Genomic DNA, 19,403 nt, shown 5'->3' with positions numbered 1-19,403 from the left:
CGTAAAAATTCCTCGCTGTGCCTCAAAAACTTTGGAACTTGAAGTTGAATTGAAAGGAAGAGAAGAAGTAGAAGACAGAAGAAAAATAGCGCAAATTTTATAATCAAACGGATAAAGAAAAAGAATACCGAACATGTAGCTTTCAACTTCCAAGTTCAAGTTGCATGATGCCCACACTTATCTTACATTAGAATTTTGATTTTCAGAAATGAGAATTCCTTCACAAAAATAACTATTCAAAATTACAAAATCAAAAAAAAAAATCAAAAAATTCAAAATAAATAAAAAATTTAAAAAATAATAAAATCGCGATAACGTTTCGTTTGAATATCGCTAACAGACTCGATAGGTTCAATAATCAGTGTTACCAACTTCATCGAACAACGTGAACCCACCCTTTGAAAATCTGTGTAAAATGTAACGAAATCAATTTAAAACCGTCAAATTATTAACAAAAATTCAAATTCAAATCTCTAAAATAATAAAAATTCTAGAAATTTTCTAAAATTTCACTAAATACCTTCATTTCAATAATAATCACGAAGTTCGAAAGGTAATTTTTCATTCCCGAACAAATTTATCTTCATAACGGAAATTTTTGAATTCGTTGTTTATCAGTATTGTCTCGTCCATTGTTGAATTTTTTTCACGAAATTACTTTACAATACATTTCGCTTTTTCGGTTAAATTTCGGTTATTGCGTAAAATAAAGCTCTATTTGTGTAGTGTGAAAAATGCGCTTATTTATTCCAGTTACGCTGAAACGATTTCAATACGAATAATTTCGTATCGGTTATATTTAGTAAGAATACGTAAGTACAACATTCTATCGAATTTGAATCACAACTCGCTAAAGATGGGCATTTGCGCGGGAAAAATGCCGTCGTTATAAGTAAATATTGTCAATCCAAAGCACGCAGAACCGATATAAATTTACTACTAACGTTTATTCAATAATCACGTGCATTTGTTTCGTCGAACGATGTAAATTAAGCTAATACGCCGGTATCGGTGTTACGTCTCGATGTATATCAATTATCTTACGAATTGTATCGATTTGTTTACAGTGTGAAGATGTTAGCTACCAGTACTCCAATGCAGAATGGTAATTCTGTCGCCGGAGGCGGCGATGCGCCTGCCGCCAACAAGAAACCTAAAGGGCTCATTGAAAAAATGTATCAGAAGAAGTCTCAACTCGAGCACATTTTACTCAGACCTGATACATATATCGGTATTTGATTATATTCTACTCGATTAGATCGTTTCTCGTAGTCAGCATATCTCATTGTTTTTGTTATCGTAGGATCTGTCGAATTGTTGGATGAACAGATGTGGGTCTTCGACAAAGAAACTAAAACTATGAAGTTTAGAAACATCAAGTTCGTGCCCGGTTTATATAAAATCTTTGACGAAATCTTGGTCAACGCTGCCGATAATAAGCAACGTGATTCTAAAATGGATTGTATTAAAATTACTATCGATCAGTAAGTTCGAATCATCGTATGTAGAGTACATATGTACATATTACTATATGCAATTATTACATAAGAACGTTATCTTCATTGACGTTCTACTGAGAGGCATTGCTAAATGAAATAGTTGATGTTTAGGGGACGGTATTACGATATTATTACCGTCTTCAAGCCCATCAATACATTAGTTTTACTTTAATGTTTGAATTTCGTGTGATTAACGCCTCTTTTGATCTACAGGGAAGCAAACGAAATCAGCATTTGGAATAATGGTAAAGGTATTCCTGTTGTCGAGCATAAAGATGAAAAGATGTACGTTCCTACTATGATATTTGGTCACCTATTGACCAGTTCTAATTATGACGACGATGAGAAGAAAGTTACCGGTGGTCGTAACGGTTACGGTGCGAAATTGTGTAACATCTTTAGTACGAAATTCATCGTAGAAACCGCCTGCAAAGAATACAAAAGGAAATTCAAACAAGTAAACATATTTTCTAGTGACTGATGATGAACAATATTTGTTTATTTGTCAATTAACGAAACTAATCCTTATTTGACAGACGTGGACGAACAATATGTCCAAAACAACTACACCGTCGATTAAAGATTCCTCCGATGATTATACCAAAATCACTTTTTCGCCCGATTTATCCAAATTTCACATGGATAAATTAGACGACGATATTGTGGCGTTGATGTCGAGAAGAGCCTACGATGTGGCCGCCTCCAGCCGAGGTGTAAAAGTGTTTCTAAATGGAGAACGACTTCCGGTAAATGATCATTGTAACTTTAAACAAATCATCTATCGTGAATTATTTATTTTATTTTGTTTTTCATCATTTTCAGGTGAAAGCGTTCAAAGATTATGTGGAATTATACGTTCATAATCCCGATAACGAGGGAGGCGATGATGATGTGAGAATATATTACGATAATTCTCATCCTAGATGGGAGGTGGCGGTCACGCTTTCGGAGAAAGGATTCCAACAAATGTCTTTCGTCAACAGTATCGCTACCACTAAGGTAATTTAGAAGACTACTAGTCGATTTAATTCACTTATATCGATTACAATTAAATTAATTCTGTGTTTTACTCGAATAGGGTGGTCGTCACGTAGACTTCATTGCAGACCAAATTACCAAGAAGATGCTCGAAGCTATCGGCAAAGGAAAAAATAAAACTCAGATCAAACCTTTCCAAGTGAAAAATCATTTATGGTTGTTCGTGAATTGTTTAATCGAGAACCCAACATTCGATTCGCAAACTAAAGAAAACATGACCTTACAATCGAGTAAATTCGGTTCCAAATTTCAGTTGCCCGATAAATTCCACGCACAGGTGAGTAAATTCTGCTATGATTGTGTTCGTATTTCTTACACGTAAATAATTTCACTTGTATCCTTAGCTTTCCAAGTCCAAAATCAGAGAAGCTATAGAAACATGGGCCAAGTTTAAACAGGACGTTGCACTCGCAAAAACGAGTGGAAAGAAACAGAGCAAATTGAAAGGTATGAAATCACCAAGCTCTTCTAATCAACTTACTTCTCGTTTATAGTTCATTTTTAACATCGCTATTTCGTTAATTTCAGGTGTACCCAAACTCGAGGACGCTAACGAAGCTGGTACGAAGAACTCTCGCCAATGTACGTTGATCTTAACCGAGGGAGATTCAGCCAAAAGTTTAGCTGTATCCGGGTTAGGTGTTATTGGTCGAGATTATTACGGTGTATTTCCTCTCCGAGGTAAATTGTTGAATGTTCGAGAAGCTTCGCATAAACAGGTAAACTTTTCTAACCAGTAGTGAATTAGACTTGTCCTTGTTGAGTATTTACTTCACAATTCTTCATTTTTTCAGATCATGGATAATGCTGAAATTAACCATATCGTTAAAATTGTCGGTTTACAATATCGTAAGAAATACGAAACCGAAGACGATATGAAGACTCTTCGATACGGTAAATTGATGATCATGACTGATCAGGATCAGGTACTGGAAAGATTATTGTAACGAATCGTAACGTGGAGTATTGTTTATGATAATGTGATTGTTTGTTTCGATTGTAGGATGGTTCGCATATTAAAGGATTAATTATTAATTTTATCCATCACAATTGGCCCAGTTTATTGAAGATGAATTTCTTGGAAGAATTCATTACGCCGATTATCAAAGCGACTAGAAAAACAGGTCGAAATGACGAAGAGGTACTCAGCTTTTTCTCTATACCAGAATTCGACGAATGGAAAAACAACACTCCGAACTGGAACAGGTTCACCATCAAATACTACAAAGGTTTTTATTTTTACGATTATACGATATTATTACTGGAGGTGAGAAAATCGATCCTAAATGCTTTGTTATTATAGGTTTGGGTACCTCGACGTCCGAGGAAGCTAAAGAATATTTTTCGAACATGTCTAGACATCGAATTAAATTCTTGTATAAAGATAACGACGACGATTCGCATATCACGATGGTACAATTTTTGAATTGATTTTTAAAACTCATTTAATCGAAGACTCCATGAATAACACTTCATGCTTGTGCAGGCATTCAGCAAAAAAATGGTCGATGCCAGAAAAGACTGGTTGACTAACTGGATGGGAGAAATGAAACGTCGTAAAGAACTCGGACTCGGAGAAGAATACTTGTATGGAAAAGATACCAAAGCTGTAACATACAAGGACTTCATCAATAAGGAATTGGTATTATTCAGCAACATGGATAATGAACGATCAATTCCTTGCGCGTTGGATGGTTTGAAACCCGGATCACGAAAGGTACGTTGTTCATAATCAGTATTTTCATTTCGTTACTTGAAACGTTGGAGTAATTCTAATTCTGAAATGTTTCTGTATTTCAGGTGTTATTTACGTGCTTGAAGAGAAATTTGACGAAAGAATTGAAAGTAGCTCAGTTGGCCGGTTCGGTTGCCGAATTATCAGCTTACCATCATGGTGAACAATCGTTGATGTCAACTATTATAAATTTAGCGCAAAATTACGTCGGCAGCAATAACATCAACTTGTTGCAGCCCCTCGGTCAGTTCGGTACGAGATTACAAGGTGGCAAAGATGCTGCCAGTCCTCGTTATATTTTCACCAAATTAAGGTATGCATTTTTGAACGAAATTGATATTAAATTTGAACTATTTGTAAACATTTTCCAATTTTTTTTTTTACAGTCCACTTACCAGATTAATTTTCCACCCTAATGACGATCCTTTGATGAACTATTTACGCGATGATAATCAAAAAATTGAACCCGAATGGTATATGCCGATTATACCAATGGTCCTTGTAAATGGTGCCGAAGGTATCGGTACTGGGTGGATGACCAAAATCGCCAATTATAATCCCAGAGAAATAATTGATAATTTACAACGCATGATTCGAGGCGATGAACCGGTTCCAATGGTACTAATTCCCACTTCTTTGTAAAACAAATCGTTCTTGGGTTTAGTTCTTTACAATTTTGTTTCGTATATTTCCAGAAACCGTGGTACAAGAATTTCCTGGGAGAAATCGAGAAATTGGGCGAAACTCGTTTCGTCACCAGCGGCGAAGTTGGTATCCTAAGCGATGAGAAGATAGAAATCACTGAATTACCTGTTGGAACGTGGACTCAGACTTATAAAGAGAATGTTCTGGAACCGTTATTGAATCCTGAGTCGAAAGCTGGTGAAAAAGGAGATAAGGGCTCCAAAGCTGAGAAAGCTCAGCCGTTTATTACGTAAGTTGAAATTGAAAGATTTTCGATCTTACTTTTGGAAAAATCTGCCAATCTGTTTGTTAATTCGTGCTTATTCTGATTTTCACCGTACAGGAATTACAAAGAGTATAATACCGATAAAACCGTAAAATTCCAAGTATTTTTAACGAAAGAAAAATTAAAGAAAGCCGAATTAGATGGATTACATAAGATTTTCAAATTGCAAAACACCATGACCACTACGTCGATGGTAAGATGAATTTATTCGGAGGTTTACTTTCGTTCTCTTCTGTCAAAAGTCGTATTTTTTAAACGATTCTCAATGTCTGTGTTTTTTTTTCTTTCAATTTTTAGTGTGCATTCGATCGGTACGGTGTACTAAGGAGGTACGATTCGGCTACTCAAATCTTGAGAGAATTTTTCGAGGTTCGTCTCGAGTTTTACGTCAAACGAAAATCGTACTTGGAGGGTATGTTGGAAGCTGAAGCCGCCAAATTAACGAATCAGGCGAGGTAACTTATCACTTGGATTTTTTCAGTCAAGTTTCAAGATTGATGGATGAATAATCGATTATTTTTTTGGTGACAGGTTCATCTTGGAAAAGTGCGATGGCGATTTGAGAATCGAAAATCGTAAGAAGAAAGAAATGATAGCCGAACTTGTGAGACGAGGATATCCCGGCGATCCAGTTCGCACCTGGAAAATACGTGTTGATCGTGAAGCTGCTTTGGTTAGTATTTGAACTGATTGTTCTGGGGTAATCGAATCGCTGTAAAATTGTAGACAAGGGAGTTCAAACTTGGGAAATTGATGATTTTTGGAATCATTTTGATTTGAAATGAAAACAAGCTATTTTCTGGATTGGGGGGGGGGAAGATCTGTTTTAAAAATTATCACTATTCATCAACTGTGGTGAGAGGGAAGGTTGTGTTATTCCTTTGATTGGAAGATTGGCCATTTTTATACTCTGCTGTTTCATTTACTTTGCCATCTCAAAATAAATGATTTATTTTTTTTATTTTGTTTTTCACGCTGCATTTACGTAGAATTCAGTGAGTATTAGATTATTTGAATTTCAGCATTTGGATATCAGAAAGAAATATGACACCTAAAATTGATCGAACTAGTTGATCTACAGTAATCTAATCCTTTTTGAATTTATTCATTTTCCAGGAAGAAGAAGTTCCACCACCGACCGAAGGTGAAGAAACGGCCGACGAAGATGCGCCCGAAGAAGATCCTAATAAGGATTTCGATTATTTACTCGGTATGAAACTATGGTCGTTGACGTTGGAAAAGAAAAACGAAATGTTGAAAAAACGAGACGAAAAACAAACCGAATTGGATTTGCTGAAGAAGAAAACACCTTCGGATCTCTGGGTAAACGATCTAGATGCTCTTCTTGCCAAAGTAAGTGTAGTCATCGATTCTTTCATTGACATTATCCAATCGTTCTGATATCAATTAATCTGTTGCAATGTCTCGTTTCATTAGATGGACGAAGTGGAAGAGTTAGAACGCGAAATAGCTGCATCTGGTAAACCAGCGAAAGGTATGAAAGGTCCTAAAGATAAAAAGAAAGCGAAAGTGATCGCTGCTGCGGATAGTTTACCATCACCTCATGCTATTCGTATTAAACCTCGTGTCGATGCCGAATTACTGAAGAAATACGAAAAAGCCGATCAAGTTAAGGATAAAGTAAAGAAACCGGTTAGTATGAATACATATTTTTCAATAGTTTAAGTACGGCAATGTTATTTAGATCTCATACTCATCGTGTATCGTGATCTTGCGAAGCATTGCCACAGTAAATTATCACAGGTAATAAATTATCGAACGTTTGAATACGTCGGTAATTCGCTATACTGTGTTACAAGCCCCCCCCCCCCATTTTGTAAATTTTGAATAATAATTCTAGTTATTAATTTGATCGTGAAATTTTTCCAGAAAAAAGGCAAAGATGATGTCGAAGGATCGGAGGAGAAATCCGAAAAAAGCGAAAAATCCTCCGCTTCTAAAGTTAAATCTGAACCTAAATCGGAACCGGGAGCGACTAAAGGTGAAAAATTGACATTTTCAAGGTAAAAGTTTTTGAAAACCAAATTTTTATTCCAAGTTTTCTCTTACAGCTAAGAGACCTAAAAAGGAACCGAAAGAAAAATCGCCCAAGAAAAAGTCTAAAAAAGGCTCAGACTCTGAAGATGACATGTCCTCGGGTAGTGAATCAGACGATGATTTCAGAACATCTGCGACTACTCCTGATACTCCGAAGCGAGCCACAGCTCGAAGAGCTGCAGGTATAATGCTGAAACAAATATTCTCGTGTTATCGTAAATTTATTCGAGTACGTTAATCGTAACGCTTTTGCGTTTTCAGCTCCAAAGAAATACACCTTCGATTCGGAAAACGAAGAAGATTTCTCTGATCACGATGACAACGAAGACCTCGTGGTGAATAACGCGGTCGTCGATGATTACGCGCCGGCTGTTGTCGATGACGAATCGTAAGTTTCGAACATGCATTTAATTCAGCTAGAAAACAAAATACAAACTGTAATTTTCATTTTACAGCGATTCGAGCTTCACTGCAGAACCGGAAAAGAAAAAAGACGATTCGGATGTCGACGATAGTCCCATCAAGAAGAAACCGGCCGCGAAAAAACCAGCTGCAAGCCGAATAAGCGATTTCTCCGACGAAGATTCGCCGCCGAAGAAAAAGCCAGCGCCTAAAAAACCCGCAGCGAAGAAACCCAAGTACGCCGCGTCCGATTCAGAGGACGGTGACTTATTCGACGAACCTAGCGCGCCGGAAAGCGAAGACGATAGCGACTTCGACATCGGTTCTAAGAAGAAAAAAACTAAAAAGGAAACAGCCAAAGCTGCGCCGAAAAAGAAAGCAGCAGCAGCCCCGAAACAACCTAAAGAACCGAAAAAACTCGCCGTAACTAAATCGAAACCGGCTGCGAAGAAGAAACCAGCCGCCGATCATTCATCGGACGAGGAAATCAAAGACATCTTGAAACGGAAGAAATCTCATTCGTCCGATTCCGACGATGATTTCTTGAAAAATCAGCCCCAAGAAGACGGTAACGAAACTCGATGATTATTTTCAATGCATTGTGACTGTGACGCAGGGTTTATCTCATTGCTTGATTATTTACTGTCGTTTTACAGCTAATTTAACAACCGACGATAAATTCGACATGTTATTGGCCGGACCATCCAAGAAAGCCGCACCCGCCGAAAAGAAGAAAAACGAATACAGTTTCGAACCATCGATCCAATCGTATGATTCGGACGATGATTATCAACCGGAAACGAAGAAAAAGGGTAAGTTGATGTGGACTAAATCGTAGTATACGTTAGAAACCGAACGACAGGGTTTAATTGGTATCATTTTTTTGTTACAGCCGCAGCTAAAGCCCCTCCAAAAAAGAGACAAACGAAAAAAGCAAAATATGTCGAATCATCGGACGGTAGCGATTTCTAGATTATTCCTATCATATCGGAAGAAAGTTTCGAGATTTCAGCAGTTCTGCTTATTTTATGTAGTATATTCGTGAATAGCGGATCTTTTTTATCAGCTTGATTTTATTTAATTTACTACTATTATAGGTTTTATTTAAATGCATTACATTTTAAGCGTAATTGTAATTATCATTTTTAAGTTTTTGTATGTTTTTAGTATTTTAGAGAAATTTTGTTTGAGTGTTTCATCGAATGAGTTGAGTTGTATGATGTATCCAGTGTCTGCATGTAATTCGTGTTTTATTATAATAAAATTTATTTTATTTTTTTTTTTTAAACGATGGTTTTATTTCAACGTATATATTGTTGGGGTGATTAATTTTTCGTCAAAGCTTCATCGTAAGCTTTTTATGTTCAAAAGAATCCCTGTTCGAATTTGGTTTTTTTCGTTTCCGGAGGAATGATTCGAGCTACGGATTTCAACGAATCATGATTAGTAAACTACGTAATCGAAAAGTCATTACTCATGAGTCATGACACAGATCTTAATGACGTAAAAGTTTCGAAAATTTTAAAAAACGAGAAAAATGAAATGAGTGAGCTAACTGAGCTTTTAAACTTTCTTTCTAAGAGAATGAGAATTCTAAAACCATCATTGGTAGGTACCTAGTACCTACCTATTTGATTTCGTTACGAACAGATGAGTCATGAGTTATCATTCGTTCCCTGGAAGATCAGTGATAAGAGAAAGAAAATGTAAAATAGAAAATTAATTTTTGAAAATTAAGGATAAGTAGAATTATTATTGTCGAACAGTCGTACTAACTGTATCTGAGCAAAAGTTACCAGATGCACGTTGAATAAGCTCAGAATATTCACGTTGTGATTTATCAAGATGCTAAGTTTGGCGAGACAATGTAAGTGATGTAAAAATAATTTCATTTGCTCCTTCCTTATGAGTTTTTTGATGAATTTTCTCTGATCATGTTATAAATTTCAGGTTTGTTTCACAGCAGTAATTATACAAACAATGCTCGAATTTTATTCGTGAGATTCGGTATCAGAAGATTTTCGTGCTCAAAATCCAGCGTAAGTTTTACAGGACTTTCATTTTTCCTTAAAATACTGTAGAACAAATTTCTATCATCATAATTTTGTTTGGATAGGATGAGCTGAAAGGTAACACCTTAACATGGTTGAATGCACGCTCGATGGCGATTGAGTTTTTACGTAGCTCTGCGAAGAAAATAGAAAAAGATAATCCTTTAAAAGCAGCCAGTTTCTGTAATTTTTTGGAAGATGTAAGTAGAGTATAATTGAATCATACTCGTATTTAGATTTTCCTCTTTTTATTCGATGGATTTGATTTACTTGTTGCAGACCACGTGTGATAAAATTTCATGCACCAGTATGGAATTGTTACAATTTTCTGATTTATTTGAAAATGAGATAACCATCAGAAAATTTCCACACGATCTATTGGAGAATTTGGCCGACTTATATGGTATTTCACAATCCCATTTTGATAGTAAAAGTATCCTGATATTGAAAATTCTTCTTAGAATGCTAGATCTCACCAGTGAAGATTCTGTAAGTACCTACATTAATTATGGATGATGTTTTATTACTCTCATTTGAAAAACGTCGATGACTTATTTTTATTTTTTTGCAGATTCTGGCGAAAAATCTTGAGAAAAACATGATTGGAAAAAACCAGTTATTAGAATCATGCAAACAACGTGGCATCGCAGTTTGGAATTCTCAAGTGCAAACCGACCGATATTTTTTGAAAGAGTGGACCAAGATAAGCTTGCATGAGTATACTCCGCCATCGATGCTTCTATTATCACCTTTTCTAATTACTAGAAGTAGTTGTGGATTACCAGCAAAAGTACGTTCAAAAAATTGTAACAGTTGTTGAAATTTCAATTTACGAATTATTTTATAACTAATGTTCTTTTACAGATTATACTACCTGGTAAAGAAATAGGTATTTACGAAGATTCGGAATGTATCTCTTCTAAAGTCCGGAGTAGTACCGATTGTTCGACCAAACATGAACAAAAACAAGTAATTTTGAAATTTGAAATTCGATTTATTCTTTACAAAGAGTTGATTGAATTACATAATAATTATAATATAATCGTATTTTCAGGAAAAGCTCTCGCAATTGAAATTACTGAGCGAAGCCGAAGAACTGTGTAAAATTGCAACTGAGTTTATGGAAAAATCTGGTGGTATTCCGTTGAATTTTGACGATGTAGTATTTTACTTACAAATCCTGCAAAATCAGATCAAAAAAAAGGTAATGTTATTTTTGGCATAAGATTTACAAGTATTCGTTATAGTAATGTCTTGTTCGTTGTATTTCATTTTAGGCCGTATCAAGAAACGATTTAAATTCATTGAAATATGCTGTGGAAGAGCAGAAAGAACATTTTCGGTCGTTTGCGGAAAGATTGCGTCTAGTTCTTAAAGACGTAGAAGCCAAAAAACATGTTGGTATTTTGTATATAAGTATTTTTGTTAGGTAGGGTTTTTTGTTGCTTGACATTATTAATCTGTAAAATTGAATTTCAACTGTTTAGGATTTAGGGAAGGCGTTCGAAACGTACCCTTTCTTCGTGTTATGGGAGATAATTCAGAGAATCATTTCTGACTACGGCCTCTGGCACGCGTATGCGAGCAGAAATTCTCATTGGAGGAATGAAATTCCTATTCTTCTGCGATCCGTGATAGATTTCGTGCACGCTGAACGTGTCAATGGTGAGCAGCCCTCGGTGGACGCGAATTCGACATCTTTTATAATGGTTCCTTTGTACCTATTTAAATTACCTAAGAAGATATCGAAGAAATAGTGTTGTACAAATGTACACTGATCAGTAATCATACTTTGCTAATTGTTTTGGTTCTAATTTTTCCCATGTACTCGGTTTTGAATAATATGTTCCTTTTTCTAGTACATTGCAATTTCATTTTGTTTTGCGTATTCTGTGATCAATTTTTAATATTTTTTATCGTCGAATAAAATTATTGTTATCCTGTGTTTTATCGGAATCCTTGATTTTGATTTTCCATCCTGTAATACTTATGTATATCGCTGTATAGATTCGCTGAATTTTTTTAAGTTTCAATTTTTGAAATATTTTGAGGTTTTGTTTCTTGAGCGTGGAGACGTTCCATGGGAATTTTTTAGCATAATGTAAAATTTTTATATCTTTCATTCATTACATTTAACAACTTTTTAGCCAGCTTTTATTATATTTTAAATGAAATCGAAATGCGATTTTTAAAAATTGAACAGCCATTTTTTAGGCTCTAGGTGGAGTGGTTTCGTTGATTTCTTTGATCAATTCGGCAGTGGACTTGTTTTCCATTACTTTCTCAATCGTCAAAGCTTCATCACAAGCTTTTTTTGTTTGAAAAAATCTCACTGTTCGAACAAATTTTTTTCTTTTCCTTTCCAAACTTTCGAAGAGAATGAGTTCCGAATTTTTCAAAACCATTATTGGTAACACTGATTTCGTTACAAACAAAATAGGTAAAGAGCTTTGAAAATAGGTAGGTAATTCCATGTGATGAAAGCACGTGACTGTGAATTATGTAGTATGTACAATATTGTAGAATTGTAGTGATTCAACGAATGGTGAAAATTATTTCCAAAAATTTGACCGACGAAAATTAATTCTCGAAAGGAAATTATTGAAAATACATCGTTTGGTCAGACCTCGGACTGTTACGTTTATGATTTTTTTGTAATTTCAGAAATCATTAGTTCAAGTCAGAATCTGCTTCCACATCAAGCGATCATTATGGAAGAAATGAGTAAGTACTTACTTATGCATTTAAATTTAAATAAAACCTACAATAGTAGCAAAACAAATTAAATAAAATCAAGCTGATAAAAAAGATTCGCTATTCACGAGTACCTACCTAAACCTATAGGTACCTTCTTCTGATGTGATAAGTACATATGATGGGAATTTAATCGAAATCGCTACCCGATTATCACACTTACCTAACCGTACTTACTTCTCAGTTCTCTTTTATAATTCTATTAATTCTTAAAATGTCATAAAATGTCACGTGGATTTTTCAGAACTTCGTAAATTCCTACAAAATGCAAAAATCCCAGAAGATCACTCAGAAGTGTACCTATCATTATTCATACAGAATAACCTCAAGGAATCGCACATGGCCGATGTAAAAGAAGAACAACTCAAGGAAATGGGCATTTGGAAAATAGCTCACATCAATCGCATATTGAAAGAAGCTGAAAAGGTGAGAAGTCGACTTTTGTATTCAAAAGTAATTTATATTTGATTGATTTTATGATTTTTTTCCTTTTTTTTTTTTGTTGATTGCAGCAAAAACTAAGAGAACGTCTTCATCATTTAGAAGAAGAATTTCAGCGTTTAGGAGAAGCAGTTCAGTCTTTAAGAGAAGAAATTCAGCATGTAAAAGAAGCAATTCGACCCTTAAAAGAAGAAATTCAGGATTTAAGAGTAAATATACCTACTTAGTGTACTTATTGATTTTTATTTCCAATAATCACTTATGCGGACATTTTTTTTCTTCCAGAGAGATGTAGATTTATTGTTAAGAAATCAAGACTACGTATTAGCAGTCATCGCCGGATAGTGGACCGGAAATAGAAAATGAGTAGTTTCCATGTACGAAGATTTGACATATTATTGTGAACAGCCATGGCCAATCTAAAAAGTTATTTGACCAATTCTTAGAAAATTCGTAAGAGGTGAAATGTTCAACTTCATGTAATCATACTCCCAGGAAAGGCAATTTTTAAAAACCGTTGACGACCTGAAATCAAAAAGCATTAAAGTATTCCCTCCTTTGAAGATTATACTAAAATATTATATTACAACGTGACGAGGTAATATGTATATGTATACGATATTGAATGTGGATAAAATTTTTCTAATTTAATGAGCTTGAATACATTGTAGAAATATTTTTACTGGTGTGGAGAAAATGAGCATTATTAAAAGATGAAAATCTAGAAACAGTGTATAAGAAATCTACAGGCAATTCTGGAGAAATATGCTCAACTGATGTAAAAATTATTCATGAGGTGTGTGGATTTTTTAGTATAACTTGATAATTTGTCATCGTAAAACGTTGTGTTTTATTCAAATGCTTGATTTTGATTTTCCTTCTTGTAATGTAGATACCTATGTACTTAATAACTTACGTATATCATTGTAATAGATAGATAATCTGTAGCTACTCGTAAAACTTCTATCTTTAAATTGTATAGGTACCTAATCCTTAAATTTATTAAATTGAACAACTTTTAAACCTGCACTTTTTTTATTGTTAAAATTCAAAAAAGATGAAGTCAACTATATGTATAATCGAAAAGTAATGACACAGATCTTCATTTTGACTTTAAAAGTCTCAAAAAGTTCAAGAATTAATTAAAAAAAAAAAAAAAAAAATGAAAAAAATGAGTGAGCTTTTGAAAAAATAAGATGTGAGTTTAAAGTTTTTTTAAAACCATCATTGGTAACACTGATTTCGTTACAAACCAGTTTACAAACCAGTTAATTACGCATTACTCCACGTGATGAAACATAAAATAGTAGCATGTGACTAGTGATGCATTATTGGTGTACTAAAGAGTAATACAAATTAATTATTGGAAATACACCCTTAGTTCTTTTTGTAAAGATTGAATCGAGTTTCACGAAGTGAAGTGTCATTATTACAAAGCTATCTAACTTGTAAAACAAAAACGAGATATCTGGTGCGGAGGTAACAATAATTATTTGTTTATTTAAATTAAGAATTCGATCGTATTTCGAGTACTGAAGAACTCGATCTCCCAACATGGCATCGACTAATTCAAATTAATTATGAGCTGTCCCTAAGCCTAACAGATGTAAACAATTTTCCAAATACTAACCCAAAACGTATCCTTACAAAAAATTGCCAATAGGTAATATTGTGCAGTTGAAGGATTCCTATCTATTTCTGAATAATATGCAAACAATATCTTGGCGATTTCACGATTTGCGATTTGAAATTCCCCATTCGTTTAGATTAAGAAAACTGGAATGAAAGTCACACTTTGTTCAGTCTTTATACGAGCCGGAATTATTTCCAGCGCCTATTTATCGTAGACTTACTTCAGACTGTTATTTTTATGAATTTTTTTTTAAATTTCAGAATAAATCATTGGTTTCAGTCAGAATCTGCTTTCACATCAAGCGATCATTATGGAAGAAATGAGTAAGTACTTATTATGCATTTAAATAAAACTTATACATGATAACTATAGTAAGTAGTAGGAGTAAATTAAATAAAATCAAGCTGATAAAAAAGAATCGTTACCTATTGACGAGTACCAAATGTCACGTGGATTTTTCAGGACTTCGTAAATTTCTACAAGATGCAAGAATCCCAGAAGATGACGCGGAGGTGTACCTATCATTATTCATACAGCATGACATCGAGGAATCGGACATGGCTGATGTAAAAGAAGAACAACTCGTTAAAATGGGCATTAAGAAAATAGGTCACATCAATCGCATATTGAAAGAAGCGAAGAAGGTGAGAAGTCGACTTTTGTTTTCAAGAGTAGGTAACTTATTTGATCGATTTCATGATTTTTTTTTTTTTTTTTTTTTGATTGCAGCAAAAACGAAGAGAAGACGAACTTCAGCATTTGAAAGAAGAAATGCAGCATTTAAGAGTAAATATACTTAGTGTACTGATTGATTTTTATTTTGTAATAATCGTCATTTAATGCGGACATTTTTTTCAGAGAGATTTAAATATCTTGTTGAGACACCGAGGCCTTATGGCATTTGCAGTCGTTGCCGGATAGTAATAAAACATAAATATTTTCCGTACGAAGATTTGTTGACATATTGTAAACAGCCAGGGCCAACCTAAAGGTTATTTGACCAATTCTTAGAAAATTCGTATGAGGTGGCATGATCATAATCAATAATCAAACTCTATCGAAAGGCAATTCTTAAAAACCGTTGAGGCGTTGACCTGAAAAATGCATATTACTCAGGTACTTAGGTACCTAATGATGATCGCCGCATTTAGAATCTCGACAATCTCATCCTCTTGGAATTAAATGTACGAAACTATTCAAAAAGTATTAAAGTATTCCCTCCTTTGAAGATTATACCAAAACATTATACAACGTGAGGTAATATTTTGCTATACGATATTGAATGTGGATAAAATGTTTCTAATGTAATGTGCTTGCCTTATTTTTACTGGTGTGGAGAAAAAGGAGCATAATTAAAATGAAAAAATCTAGAAACAGTGTGAGATACCTACTGGTAATTCTGGAGAAATATGCTCAACTGATGTAAAAATCATGCATGAGGTGTGTGGATTTTTTAGTATGTATAAAATACCTATGTAATTTGTAGTAGTAAAACCTTGTGTTTTATTCAAATGCTTGATTTTGATCTTCCTTCTTGTAATACCTATGTACTTAACTTACGTATATCGTTGTATAGATTGGCTATATTTGTTTAGTTTTAATTTCTGAAATATTTCGAGCTTCCATGTTTCGTGAGCACAGAGACGTTCAATGTGAATTCTTTGGCATCTGTACCTATACTTGTAAAACTTTTATCTTTAAATTGCAATTTTTAATTTTATTAAATTAAACAAATTTTTAAACCACTTTTTTATTGCTAAAAACGATTGTTGCTTTATTTCGACGTAGGTACCTATTGGTGGAATGATTAATTTTTCATCGAAGCTTCATCATAAGTTTTTTATGTTTAAAGTTTTTAAACTACCAATTTCAACGAATCACGATCAGTAAAAAGAGTTAATCTATTACGTAATTGAAGAGTCATAATACAGATCTTTATAACTTTAAAGGTCTCAAAAAGTTCATAAATTTAATCAAAAAAAAAAATGAAAAAAATTAGATGAGAGCTCTCGATGAGTTTAAAGTTTTTTAAAACCATCATTGGCAACACTGATTTCCTTACAAGCAAAATAATTCCACCACGTGGTGAAACAGAAAATAATAGCACATGACTAGGTGATGCATTATTGCACTATTGGTAGTAATGCAAATTAATTAGGTATCGAAAGAGCATTATTGAAATAAATACACCTCTTGATTCTTTTTGTAAAGATTGAATCGAGTTTCAGAAGTGAAGTGTCATTATTAGAAAGCTGTGCAGTCAATTCGAACAGATTGAAATCCCAACTTGTACAACAAAAACGAGATATCAGCAGTCGCAGAGGTAACAATTTTTCTTTATTTAAATTAGGTATTAAGAATTCGACCACATTTTGAGTACTGAAGAAATCGATCTCCCAACATGGCATCGACCAATTCAAAATAATTATGAGCTGTACGTACCTAATCCTAACCAAATGTAATCCAAAACGTATCCTTATAAAAATGAAAAAATTGCCAATAGGTAATGTGCAGCTGAAGGACTTCCTATTTATAAATAATTAGATATGTAAACAATATGTTGGCGATTTGCGATTGGAAATTCCTCATTGGTTTAAGTATCAGCTAGATTTAAGAAAACTTGAATGAAAGTCAAAGTCACACATTTTTTTTCAGTCCTTGCGAGCCAGAATTATTTCCGGCGCTTATTTATCGTTTAGTCAGACCTTTGGACTGTTATTTTTATGAATTTTATAATTTCAGAAATCGTTGGTTCAAGTCAGAATCTGCTTCCACATCAAGCAATCATTATGGAAGAAATGAGTAAGTACTTAAATGCATTTAAATAAAACCTTTAATAGTAGTACTTAGTAGGTAAATTAAATAAAATCAAAAAAGATTTGCTAATATTCACGAGTAAGTTACCTACACTACATAAAATAAGCAGAACTACTAAAATCTCGAAACTTTCTTTCGATATGATGAGAATTTAATTTTTAATTGATATCGCTACCTTATTATAAGATTTAACAGTACTTACTTACTTACTTACTTCTCTTTTATAATTCTATTCATTCTTAAAATGTCATAAAATGTCACGTGGATTTTTCAGAACTTCGTAAATTTCTACAAGATGCAAAAATCCCAGAAGATGACGCGGAGGTGTACCTATCATTATTCATACAGAATAACCTCGATGAATCGCATATAGCCAATTTAAAAGAAGAACAACTCATTGAAATGGGCATTAAGAATATAGCTCACATCAATCGCATTTTGAACGAAGCGAAGAAGGTGAGAAGTCGACTTTTGTTTTTAAAGGTACTTAACTTATTTGATCGATTTCATGCGATTCTTTCATTTTTTTGATTGCAGCAAGAAACGGCATCAAACGATGACATTCAACGATTAAGAGAAGAAGTTCAGGCTTCAGGAAAAAGAATTCTGCATGTAGAAGAAAGACTACAGCGTTTACAAGAAGAAGTTCGGCATAGTGGAGAAAGACTTCAGCGTTTAGATGAAGAAGTTCAGCATAATGGAGAAGGAATTCAGCATGTAAGAGAAGCAATTCAATATAATGAGGAAATAATTCAGCATCTAAAAGAAGAAATGCAGTATAATAGAAAAAGAATTCAGCATCTAATAAAAGCAATTCAGCATAGGCTAATGGAGAAAGAATTCAGCATCTAAAAGAAGCAACTCAGCATTTAAGAGAAAATATGTACATTGATTTTTATTTTTAATAATTAATTAAGTAGGTACCTATTAGGACATTTTTTTCAGAAATAGATATTTAGATTTATTGAGAAATTAAGACTTAGTATTAGCAATCATCATCGGAGGAGCGGACTTGAAATAAACAATGAATATTTTCCTTAGGTACGAAGATTTGACGTAACTTATTGTAAACAGCCAAGGCCAACCTAAAAGTTATTTGACCAATTCTTAGAAAATTTGTATGAGGTGAAATGTTCAAGTTCATATAATCAATTAATCATACTCCATCTGGATAAAATATTTCTAATTTAATGGGCTTGAATACATTGTAGAAATATCTTTACTAGTGTGGAGAAAAGAAGCATGATTAAAATGTGAAAATCTAGAAACAGTTGTAAGATACCTACAGGTAATTCTGGAGGAATATGCTCAACTGATGTAAAAATTATTCATGAGGAGTGTGGATTTTTTAGTACCTAGTACCTACATATTGTCATCGTAAAACCCTGCGTTTTATTCAAATGTTTGATTTTGATTTTCTTTCTTGTAATTTGTGCTCAGCTTACGTTTATCGTTGTACATATATAGATTGGCTATAGGTAAGTGGCTCATCTTTAGTTTTAATTTCTGAAATATTTCGAGCTTCGGTTTCGTGAGCACGAAGGCGTTCAATGTGAATTCTTTGGCATAATAATTCGTATCTACCTACTGGTAAAACTTCTATCTTTAAATACCTATTGTAATCTTTTAATTTCATTAAATTAAAAAAAATTTAAACCACTTTTTTATTGCTAAAAACGATGGTTGTTTTATTTCGACGTAGGTACCTATTGGTGGAATGATTAATTTTTCATCGAAGCGTCCATCATAAGTTTTTTATATTCAAACTACCAATTTCAACGAATCACGATCAGTAAAAAGAGTTAATATTTATTACGTAAGTAATCGAAGAGTCATAATACAGATCTTTATAACTTTAAAGGTCTCAAAAAGTTCATAAATTTAATGAAAAAAATTAATAGACTGAGAGCTTTTGAGAAGAGAATCTGAGTGTAAAGTTTTTTAAAACTATCATTGGCAACACTGATTTCCTTACAACCCTAAGTTACAAACAAAATAATTCCAC

General features: G+C 33.7%; 5 protein-coding genes across 6 annotated transcripts; all 5 read left to right on the top strand.

The window, feature by feature from the left end:
• Positions 1–634: 634 nt before the first annotated feature.
• On the top strand, positions 635–8,990 carry LOC135847109 (DNA topoisomerase 2-like). The gene is made up of 27 exons (XM_065366523.1): positions 635–812; positions 1,068–1,231; positions 1,304–1,484; positions 1,713–1,956; positions 2,036–2,245; positions 2,322–2,498; positions 2,578–2,814; positions 2,882–2,984; positions 3,066–3,256; positions 3,332–3,463; positions 3,541–3,766; positions 3,841–3,950; positions 4,024–4,254; positions 4,338–4,585; positions 4,659–4,890; positions 4,968–5,206; positions 5,300–5,435; positions 5,540–5,697; positions 5,774–5,915; positions 6,359–6,595; positions 6,680–6,895; positions 7,133–7,244; positions 7,315–7,482; positions 7,562–7,688; positions 7,756–8,270; positions 8,359–8,514; positions 8,595–8,990. Exons 2-27 carry the CDS (start codon positions 1,075–1,077, stop codon positions 8,672–8,674), a joined length of 4,965 nt encoding a protein of 1,654 aa, XP_065222595.1. The 5' UTR covers positions 635–812; positions 1,068–1,074; the 3' UTR covers positions 8,675–8,990.
• An 834-nt stretch (positions 8,991–9,824) lies between these two features.
• Positions 9,825–11,698, top strand: LOC135847463 (mitochondrial proton/calcium exchanger protein-like). The gene is made up of 7 exons (XM_065366999.1): positions 9,825–9,953; positions 10,033–10,242; positions 10,325–10,543; positions 10,618–10,722; positions 10,808–10,957; positions 11,031–11,150; positions 11,241–11,698. Exons 1-7 carry the CDS (start codon positions 9,864–9,866, stop codon positions 11,508–11,510), a joined length of 1,164 nt encoding a protein of 387 aa, XP_065223071.1. The 5' UTR covers positions 9,825–9,863; the 3' UTR covers positions 11,511–11,698.
• Positions 11,699–12,277: 579 nt separating this feature from the next.
• On the top strand, positions 12,278–14,090 carry LOC135848067 (trichohyalin-like). Its single transcript, XM_065367841.1, has 4 exons — positions 12,278–12,477; positions 12,752–12,933; positions 13,020–13,157; positions 13,234–14,090. The coding sequence occupies exons 1-4, from the start codon at positions 12,465–12,467 to the stop codon at positions 13,291–13,293; spliced, it is 393 nt and encodes a 130-aa protein (XP_065223913.1). The 5' UTR covers positions 12,278–12,464; the 3' UTR covers positions 13,294–14,090.
• On the top strand, positions 14,085–16,344 carry LOC135848068 (uncharacterized). 2 transcript variants are annotated; one of them, XM_065367844.1, is made up of 5 exons: positions 14,085–14,419; positions 14,842–14,904; positions 15,044–15,225; positions 15,311–15,367; positions 15,440–16,344. In XM_065367844.1, exons 2-5 carry the CDS (start codon positions 14,892–14,894, stop codon positions 15,500–15,502), a joined length of 315 nt encoding a protein of 104 aa, XP_065223916.1. In that variant the 5' UTR covers positions 14,085–14,419; positions 14,842–14,891; the 3' UTR covers positions 15,503–16,344. The 2 variants fall into 2 exon arrangements, with proteins under 2 accessions (XP_065223916.1, XP_065223914.1); XM_065367842.1 differs by having other exon boundaries at positions 14,085–14,427.
• Positions 16,345–16,680: 336 nt separating this feature from the next.
• Positions 16,681–19,048, top strand: LOC135847236 (uncharacterized). The gene is made up of 4 exons (XM_065366684.1): positions 16,681–16,904; positions 17,324–17,383; positions 17,673–17,854; positions 17,936–19,048. Exons 2-4 carry the CDS (start codon positions 17,371–17,373, stop codon positions 18,248–18,250), a joined length of 510 nt encoding a protein of 169 aa, XP_065222756.1. The 5' UTR covers positions 16,681–16,904; positions 17,324–17,370; the 3' UTR covers positions 18,251–19,048.
• The last annotated feature ends 355 nt before the right edge of the window (positions 19,049–19,403 follow it).

Source organism: Planococcus citri, chromosome 5 (genome assembly GCF_950023065.1).
Source record: "Planococcus citri chromosome 5, ihPlaCitr1.1, whole genome shotgun sequence".
In the NCBI taxonomy this organism is placed as follows: Eukaryota; Metazoa; Arthropoda; class Insecta; order Hemiptera; family Pseudococcidae; genus Planococcus; species Planococcus citri.
Note: the sequence above shows the minus strand (reverse complement) of the source record. Positions and strands in the feature narration are given on the sequence as shown.